The 10,629-nt window shown below is 34.8% G+C and overlaps 1 protein-coding gene across 1 annotated transcript; it reads right to left on the reverse strand.

Moving 5' to 3' along the window:
- Positions 1 to 2,445: 2,445 nt before the first annotated feature.
- Positions 2,446 to 3,306, reverse strand: LOC125964262 (dihydrofolate reductase). Its single transcript, XM_049709287.1, has one exon. It carries the CDS (start codon positions 3,232 to 3,234, stop codon positions 2,671 to 2,673), a length of 564 nt encoding a protein of 187 aa, XP_049565244.1. The 5' UTR covers positions 3,235 to 3,306; the 3' UTR covers positions 2,446 to 2,670.
- Between the last annotated feature and the right edge of the window lie 7,323 nt (positions 3,307 to 10,629).

A 10,629-nucleotide genomic window follows, 5' to 3' on the forward strand; every position in this document is an offset into this window, starting at 1 on the left:
TTTTGGTTAGTCTTTGTATGGTAAAACTATTATTCATATTTTACTTTCATGTTCTACATTCTTATACTTATGCCTCCTGTAGTTGGGTTTTTTGTTCTTTTTGGAAGTTATGATGTTTTTTCTTGATCCAGTCTTGTGTCTTTTAATTGTAACATTTAGCCCAGTTACATTAACATAGTAAATATGGTTGGGTTGAAATCTATGATCTACAATTTCCTTTTATAAATCTACCATCTACAATTGTATTAGCTGTTCTTTTTTCTTCTTTCTTGACTTCTTTTGGGCTAACACTTCTTATTATTTGATTTCTGCCCCTCTGTTAGCTCATTAGTTATAATTCTTTTTTTTTAAGTTTTTTTTTTGATGTGGACCATTTTTAAAGTCTTTATTGAATTTGTTACAATATTGCTTCTGTTTTATGTTTTGGGTTTTTTGGCCCTGAGACATGTGGGATCTTAGCTTCCCGACCAGGGATCAAACCCACAACCCCTGCATTGGAAGGCAAAGTCTCAACCACTGGACTGCCAGGGAAGACCCCAGTTATAATTCTTTTATTATTATTTTCATAAGTTCTCATTATTTTAGTCTATTATTAGTTAATGTTTACAGTATTATAAACTTATAACAGACTGCCTTAAATTATACTTTTTCAGTATTCTGGACAATGCAAGGATATTACAACACTTTACCTGCATTTGTTCCCTCCCTCATTTCATGCTATTTTTTGTCATTTAAAAATGTCTACATACATGTTAAATCCCATGTAGTCAACACTGTCCAGCAGAGCGCTTTCTGCTGGTAGTCACATGAGGACTTTTCCTGCCCCCTAAATCCTACCTTGTCTGCACACAGAGAGGGCTGAAATGCCAAGGAGTTAACAATTCAGCCGAAGAATAAAGGAACTGATACATAAATAACCAGCATTCAGCTACTGCACCCTTTGTTTGAAAAAACTCTGTGGTGTGTTCTATACTGTCTCTCAGAGTTGTCTGATGAGACTGAGCTCCACTTATATGATATCTTTAAGAAATTAGCTATCAGTTCTATTGTTGCACTTTGAAGATAACATGTCTTTTATCTCTGTCTGCTAGTAAGTTTGTCTTAGGTTTCAGTAGTTTCACAGTGCTGTGCCTAGATGAAGATTTCTTTGTATTTATTCTTCTTGGGATTCACAGAGTTTCTTGAATGTGTGGAGTGGTATCTTTCATCAGTTTCAGAAATTTTCAAACATTATCCTTTAAATATTGCTTCTGCCCCATTCTCTTTTTTCTCTTTTTCTAGGACTCCAGTGAAGTGTTTGACCTTTTCACTATAGCTCATATATCTCTAATGTGCTTTCCTGTATTTTTCATCTATTTGGAGTTTCTTCAGAATTTTCTTCTAGTTTATTACACTTCTCTTCTGCTGTATGTTACACAGAATTCTTAATTTTATTTATTGTGTTTTTTTACTTTGATGACTCATGGTTGATTATTTCAGAGAGCACACTAGCGACATTCTCTTTTTCCATCTTTTTTTTTTTTTTTTTTTATTATACACAATTTGCTTCTTTTATTTAGCAATTTTTGGCATTTTCCTGTCAGTACTTCATTCTTTTTAACTGCTGCAGGTGTTACATTTTATAGACATATTGGTTAGTTATTTCTTATTAATCAACATTTGGGCTGTTTCTAAGTTTGAAAAAAAAGTTGCAACAAATACTCTTGGGTCCATATCTTTGTTCAGGATTAATTTCTAGAAGTGGAAGTTCTGGGTCCAAACCCAGAATATTTTGAATTTTAATTGATATTGCTAACTTACACTCTAAAAAGGTTGTACCAATTTATAAGGCAGAAAATGCTATTTTTTTTGGATACTTAATCTAAATCTTTGCTAATGTGATGGGTAAAACATGTTTTAATTTTCATTTTTTAATTCTGTGAAGTTTAGTTTCTAACTTACTAATTTTGGTTTCTAGCAATATTCATTCTCAATTTATTACCTCTTTGAATTTTTAATTTTAGATATTATGTTTGATATTAGATTCTTTTTTGTAAAGAGCAGCCAATTCTTGTTCTATCATTGTAACATCCCATGCAATCTCACTGAAGATCAGGAACAAAGTTTTTTAAGGTCTCAAACCTTCTCCTTTAACCACTGAAAAGGTAGTCTCGTACCTGCCTCTTTACTGTCCCTGTGGAATATCCTGGATTTTTCAACTTATTGACTCCTAGTCTAAGTGAAGGGAATGTTTTTCAGAAGTGTGATATAAAGTAATTCACAGTCCCTCTTTTGATCTAATTGAAATAACTGAATGCTAGCTCTTCTGTTTATAATCCATTTCTGACCTTTGGACCCATCTGCCTAGCTCCTAGCGCTATATATAGGCTCTGGTTTCAGCTCATGCTACCAGGGCACTCTCCTACTTTGGGCTGTCTTGGTAGATATTCTACCCTAGGCAAGTGCTGGTCACCTATTCTTTACTCTTGATGGGCATTCAGGAAGTTACAGCAAGAAATGTTTCACAGATGGTATCTGATACAGTCTAGTTAAGATTAATGGGGAATAAAAGTACTTTGCTTAGAAATAATTATCCATAGATCTAAAGTCAACAAAAGTCTCTACAACAAAAAATACATAATTTTGCTGGGGGAGGAGGAGGCTTGAAATAGATCAGAAAACACTTTTACATTAATTGTTCTTTTCATATACTTCAAATTTGTACTTAATGCCTTTCTCCTCCTGGACATCAGAAGGAACACCTGGATATTCTGGGATAAGTTTATATTTTTCCAAATCGATTTCTGGAAAAAATGTGTCACTTTCAAATTCCTGCATGATCCTTGTCACAAATAGTCTAAGATGGCCTGGCTTGTCCATGGCTTCCTTATAAACAGAACTGCCTCCCACTATCCAGACCATATCCACTGTATTTGTTAATTCTGGTTGCTCAATAAGTTTTAAGGCACCATCCAGACTTTTGGCAAGAAAATGAGCTCCCTGTGGAGGTTCCTTGAGTTCTCTACTGAGAACTATATTAATTCTGTCCTTTAATGGTCGATTCTTCTCTGGAATGGAGAACCAGGTTTTCCTACCCATAATCACCAAATTCTGTTTACCTTCTACTGAAGAGGTTGTAGTCATTCTTTGGAAATACCTGTATTCATTCCTGAGCGGGGGCCAGGGCAGATCCCCGTTCTTGCCGATGCCCATGTTCTGGGACACAGCGACAATGCAGTTTAGCGGACGAACCATGATAGCAGCAGAAAACACTTCCAAGCTAGCACGTCACACTGACCACGGGGATTACCCGCCAGCTTGGCGCGAAATTTTTCTCTTTTTCCATCTTTTTAATCATACTTTTTAAAGTCTATACCCAATACTCCAATATGTTTATACTTTGAAATAATTATATTATTTTTAATAAATAATTTTTCTTCTGTGGTCATTTTTCCTGTTTTATGGCATACTTTGCATTTTTAATTTGAATAATGGATGCACATTGTATATGAAAATGTGTACAGCCTCTAAATGTTATTGTCTGTTTTGAGATTCATCTTATAAGAACGTTTGAGTAAGGGATAAAATTAAAGAATTTTTCCAGAGTCTAGAACAATAATCCAATAATCCACTGCTCTTACCTTGCCATTGGCCCTAAAGAATAAGCATCTCACCAGGAAGCCCATTTTTTTTTTCTTTTTTTTTTTGTGTGCCAGGTCCATTTTCTTTTCTTTTTTTTTTTTTTAACATCTTTATTGGAGGATAATTTCTTTACAATGGAGTGTTAGTTTCTGCTTTATAGCAAAGTGAGTCAGTTATACATATACATATGTCCCCACATCTCTTCCCTCTTGCATCTCCCTCCCTCCCACCCTCCCTATCCCACCCCTCTAGCTGGTCACAAAGCACCGAGCTGATCTCCTTGTGCTATACGGCTGCTTACCACTAGCTATCTAATTTATGTTTGATAGTGTATATACGTCCATGCCACTCTCTCACTTTGTCTCAGCTTACCCTTCCCCCTCCCCGTATCCTCAAGTCCATTCTCTAGTAGGTCTGCATCTTTATTCACGTCTTGCCCCTAGGTTCTTCTGACCTATTTTTTTTTTTTTTTTTAGATTCCATATATACGTGTTAGCATATGGTATTTGTTTTTCTCTTTCTGACTTACTTCACTCTGTATGACAGTCTCTAGTTCCATCCACCTCACTACGAATAACTCAGTTTCGTTCCTTTTTATGGCTGAGTAATATTCCATTGTACATATGTGCCACATCTTCTTGATCCATTCATCTGGTGATGGACACTTAGGTTGCTTCCATGTCCTAGCTATTGTAAATAGAGCTGCTGTGAACATTGTGGTACATGACTCTTTTTGAATTATGGTTTTCTCAGGGTATATGCCCAGTAGTGGGATTGCTGGGTTATATGGCAGTTCTAGTTTTAGTCTTCTAAGGAACCTCCATACTGTTTTCCATAGTGGCTGTATCAATTTACATTCCCACCAACAGTGTAGGAGGGTTCCCTTTTCTCCACACCCTCTCCAGCATTTATTGTTTGTAGATTTTTTGATGATGGCCATTCTGACCGGTGTGAGAGGATATCTCATTGTAGTTTTGATTTCCATTTCTCTAATGATTAGTGATGTTGAGCATTCTTTCATGTGTTTGTTGGCAGTCTGTATATCTTCTTTGGAGAAATGTCTATTTAGGTCTTCTGCCCATTTTTGGATTGGGTTGTTTGTTTTTTTGTTATTGAGCTGCATGAGCTGCTTGTATATTTTGGAGATTAATCCTTTGTCAGTTGCTTCATTTGCAAATCTTTTCTCTCATTCTGAGGGTTGTCTTTTCGTCTTGTTTATGGTTTCCTTTACTGTGCAAAAGCTTTTAAGTTTCATTAGGTCCCATTTGTTTATTTTTGTTTTTATTTCCATTTCTCTAGGAGGTGGGTCAAAAAGGATCTTGCTGTGATTTATGTCATAGAGTGTTCTACCTATGTTTTCCTCTAAGAGTTTGATGGTGTCTGGCCTTACAGGAAGCCCATTTTTAACTGCTGTGCCCTGATACACAAAATCTATACATGTAACATTTAAAAAAAAATCATTATCTCCAGTTGACTGCTGTAGGCTATTTGGAGTAGCTTATATCAAACTAAGCCTCCAGCTGAGAATAACTATGAGAGCTAGATTTTTTTAAAGGGGAGTGGCATTGAAAAACAACCAAGGCATCCAAGAAGGGAGGAATTAAGGGACAGGATCTCTGAGAAAAGGAAATCAAAGAGAAGTGAGTCTAACATACTGCATGCAGTTATCCCTTTAGGCATTTGCCAAATGCTGTGTATGTGGAAGGCAAGGGCAGAACACTAAGTAAAAAACACTTACTAGAAAGCTAAAAAATGTTAAACAGAGTTGTTGGGTTTTTTTAACAATCTCCTTCTCCAGGAAAGACACCACCTGGAATTTGGGGCTCAGAAACAAAGAGGGGCCCTTGCAAACATCACCAGGTCTCAGTTCAGGCGCTTAAAATGTCTATGGCTTAGGCATAGACCATTTAGAAAGGAACTTTTTGAAAATGCTTTTCAAGTTTTATTTCCTATGTATGTGTAAATGTAGAACATTGAAGCACCAACAGGTCTATTCAGATTACACTAATACAAGAGTGATCTGAAAATTTTTCTAACAATTTAACTGCTAGAGCTCTGTTTCACAAAGGCCGCACTGGTCCAGAACAAACCTATATACTTAACATAATTTATCGCAACCATGTAGATGTTGCTGCCATTGTATTCAAAATAATATTAGGGTGTCAAAAACATGCCAGAATGGTTTATCAAACTTTTGTTCAAGAAATACTCATGGCTGTCATATTTCCCAATAGACTTTTAGATAATCTTTTGTTTATATGCACTCAGCAAATACAGGATAATACCTCTTACAAATCTGAGATTTTAAATCGTTGAACTAACAGGTAGAATAATAACTATTCTTAGTTATCTTCCAAGCATTATATATCTTGGAAAAAGCAGTCTTTCAATGCTGGGACAGTGGACATTTAGTTCTTTTAATAAAATGGCTTTATTTTTGTTACGTGTTGGTGGTAATTCCTAGAATCACAATATCCAGATCTATGCTAACGTGAGCTCTTCCTCAGGGTATGTAAATCTTTCTAGTTCTAGTGCTAGAATCTAGTAGATGTGAAGCAGTTTGGGAGCTATTGGTCACTTGCATGAATGCTTATTAAATATCTATAATATGATTATATAATATATATGCTTGGCATTATGGGGATACAAAATATACACATGATAACACCCTTCTTTCAGAATCATAGATTCCTATAAAAAATTGTTCCCAAAATCATTTGAGAGAGTTTTAACAGCTATGATAAAACAGTCACAGGAAGCTATTATAAAAATATTTTTAGGGGCTTCCCTGGTGGCGCAGTGGTTGAGAGTCCTCCTGCCAATGCAGGGGACACGGGTTCGTGCCCCGGTCCGGGAAGATCCCACATGCCGCGGAGTGGCTGGGCCCGTGAGCCATGGCCGCTGAGCCTGTGCGTCCGGAGCCTGTGCTCCGCAGCGGGAGAGGCCACAACAGTGAGAGGCTCGCATACTGCCAAAAAATATATATATATATATATTTTTTTTTTTAGTTGAGTATTATTTTTTATTATCTGTAGACATTATGGTAAGTTGTTTAAATTTAATCCTCACAATTATTATCGATAGATATTTTGTATACCAATTTCAAAATTGTAGATTCTGAGACATTACACTTAAGTAATTTAGAAAAATTTACAAAGCTATTTGGTTGGAACATTCCTAACCATTACACTGAAACTTGAAAAAATCAAAATAAAAGAAGTGAAAATAAGATGATGATTTTGTAAGGATGGATATTTCTATTGGTGCCTGGACTTCTGCTAATATATGCTAGATATATTCAGCAGTGTATTTGTCAATTTAGAGAAAGAAAGATGATCCTTCCCCTGAATTAGAGTAATCCAGTAATATAATATGTGAGATTCTATTGTAATCCATAACACATACACACCATTGTGAATTCAATTGAGCCACAACACTAGATTTGAGCTCCAAGTTCACATTTTTTTTAAAGAGGTGATTGATTTATTTTTAGATTTATTTAATTTATTAGTTCACGTTTTTGGTTGTGCCCGGTCTTAGTTGGGGCAGGAGTGCTGCTTAGTTGTGGCTTGCCTGCTCCTTAGTTGTGGCCTGCGAACTCTTGGCTGCGGTATGCATATGGGATCTAGTTCCCCGACCAGGGATCGAACCTGGGCCCCTGGCATTGGGAGCATGGAGTCTTAGCCACTGTGCCACCAGGGAAGTCCCAAGTTCACAGTTTTAATCAGGGATTTTTATCCTTATGACAAAACAAAAAACATGTAGAACAAAAGTTTCACTGCTTAATTATCCCAAGTCATAATGCAGAATCATAATGCAGTGTTAACATGAGAACACCTTTTCTTTTAAAACTCCAATGCTCTATAGCTCTTTTGAGAATGAGAGCCACAGCTGCCATGAGTAAGTTACCTATCACAACCACTTTTATTTTTGGTACTGCTGATTGACATAACCAAATGTATTAATTCAGGGGTGATGACTCCACCTTAAAAATGATCTCTACAAAGAAAAATTTGAAAACAAGTTAGTTATATCCACCTTTTACACCTCATGTGACTGTTTAAATAAAAGTTTTTCAAACTGTTTAGTGGTCTGTTTTTTTTTTTCAGCTTTCTCTGTCTGAGTTAAGAAAAACCCTTTAAGTGTTTTCAAACATGTAAAGGATGTAAGAAATGGAACAAGGTGCTTAAAATGAATAATTTGGAAGCAGAGTAAATTTTTGCAAGCATCTGACTGGAAAGGTCTTCACAAATAGAAAGTTCACTATATTTGACATTCAAACAAGCAGTCAATATTTAAAGGGAAGTTCTTGTTTTTGAAATATTGATTTGGGGAGAAAATAAGTTGTTAGGAGGAACTCTAGCTACTTGAAGTTCAAATCTATGTGCATTTCAAAGCTATCTCAAGGAAAGTTGCCTACATAAAGATATAAAGCATAAATACATGAGAAATGAGAAATAATTATCTTGAACTTCAGGCCCAGTATAAACGTGGAAAAGCTCCATTGACATGGGTAAGTCTCGAAAGGTAACTAATGCCAACATGCTTAATGATTATAGAAAAATCTAGGTATGAGCAACAAAAGAAAACAAAAACAACAATTTTTCCTCATTAATAAAATAAACATCACCATCTGTACATTCTTCAATATGGTTCGTATATAAATAGATATTATGCATATAGGTATTTCCTCAACTTAAAAAATGTTTTCTTGTCCAGAATTCATAAACAGGAGGAAAAACATTTTCTACATTGTGAGTTAATTCTAAAATTCAGAATTTTATATTATTTTCAAGATAGAGTTAAAAGAATCAGTAAGAATAATTCAAAGAAGGAATATTTTTTCTTCACCTACCTGAGTAACATTTTGAGCTTCTAGAATGTTCCAAATGATTTAAGTAATGACAACCTAATTTCTAAGAACTTTGTGCACTTTAAAAATCACATATTTTTCAGAGTATGGCTACTACACCTGCATGCAATCAGAAGTTTTTCTGTTTCCTTTTTAGAAGTTCTTTCTACCTTTCTTCAATATGCAAGTTCACCAGGTGTTTGGAGTGTTAGTTTGGTAACAGAGTTATGAAAACTGAATGGTGCTTTTCCTCCCTGTCACTGTGAACTAACTTCTTCATCTGTGCTGTAACAGACTTGTGGGTAGTGTATTTGTTATGTTCACAGTAAACTAAAATACCTTCCATTTACTTCAAGCATTTCTCTTTTCTTTGAACAAAAGAAAAGAAATAACTGTCCCTCAGCCACATGGTTTTTACTTTTACTTTTCTATAAACACTGTAGTCTGTTTGCTATAGTTTTTTTTCCCCTATCATTGACTCTTCCTGATTTTTCTTTGTCAAGTTCAATAGGGACTTTTTAAAAGTATTTTAAGAAGCAACAGATAAACAGGTTGAGACATTTCTCAAGTCCATAATCCAAAATTGGAATGAACTTTTAAAAGTGCTCCTACAAAAGGAAAGTAGAATCATCTATAAGGAATAGACTTTTAAAAAAACCCCACCAATTTCCCCTAAGTCTTTTAATCAACCAGCTAAAAATTTCCATTTAAGATGATGAATGGTATGAATAATAAAGAACATGATCTACATATACGATCCAGTAATAGGAAAGAAAGAGATGACACAAAAGGTGATGCAATGATATCTGAGACTTAAGCCAACTGAATTGTAAGAATATCTGTGACCAAGTTAAAATTAACATAGAATTCAGTAAAAGCGTGTTGCCAGTTGTTACATGCTAGATTGTTGCTGATGGATAGCTTTGAATATTTTATATTTTTCTTTTATAAATCTATATTTAAATATGCATCATTATATAAAAATATTTGCAATGGAGTAGGAGGTTTGGGGAAGATTACAGTGAAGAGAACCACAAGGAATGATAAGTTAGTGTGGTAAAGCAGGAAGGTGAAAAATCTTTGTGAGGAATTACTGTTTTGAGAAACAAGGAGCCAAAATATTTATTCAAGGTTTTACCAAGTGTCTGTCACAGTATGATGTACCTTGGGTGTTCAAGGGGATCCAAGTAAAAGTCTGGATCCTAACTCTTAAGCTTCTAATACATTTTGGATGCAAGTTAACATCAGCTTTAGAAAGCGCCAATGATGTAGATAAATCTCTCAAACACAATATTGCATGAGAGAAGTCAGATAAGAATGACATATTAATGATTTGCGTAATATAAACTATAAAACAGACAAAGCCAGTCTATCCTTTACAAAGTTAGAATAGTGGTTGCCCTTGAAGGAGGTTGTTATAGAAGAAGGTACAAAGAGTGGTGTTGACAATATGCTGGGTCTTGATCTTGACATTGGGGTCACAGTTATGTGCATTTTGGAATAAATCATCAAGGTATGCGCTTATTACATGATAGGAGTTTCTATTCTGTAAATTATACTTAAAAAATTCTAAATGTATTGAGAAAATGACAAATAATTAGCTTGAGAGTAAACATGACATTTTTTTAAACGTTTATTTTGAGCAAATTCTTAAAAGTGGTTAATGGTAAATGGTTAAAGTCTCAACAATATGGGAATTTTTTTCTTTTTTAAAAAATTTAATTGGAATATAGTTGATTTACAGTGTGTGTTAGTTGCAGGTGTACAACATAGTGATTCAGTTATACATATACATATATTCATTCTCTTTCAGAGTATTTTCCCATATAGGTTATTACAGAATTGAGTAGAGTTCACTGTGCTATAAAGTGGGTCCTTGTTGGTTATCTATTTTATATATAGTAGTGTGTGTATGTTAATACCAAGCTCCTAATTTATCCCTCCTCACTATGTAACCATAAGTTTGGCAACCATAGTTTGTTTTTGAAATCTGTGAGCATGTTTCTGTTTTGTAAATAAGTTAATTTATATAATTTCTAAAATGAGATTCCACATATGAATGATATCATATGATATTTGTCTTTGTCTAACTTACTTCACTTAGTATGATAATTTCTAGGTCCATCCATGTTGCAGCAAATGACATTTTTCATTCT

This window comes from Orcinus orca, chromosome 4 (genome assembly GCF_937001465.1).
Source record: "Orcinus orca chromosome 4, mOrcOrc1.1, whole genome shotgun sequence".
NCBI classification, from domain to species: domain Eukaryota; kingdom Metazoa; phylum Chordata; class Mammalia; order Artiodactyla; family Delphinidae; genus Orcinus; species Orcinus orca.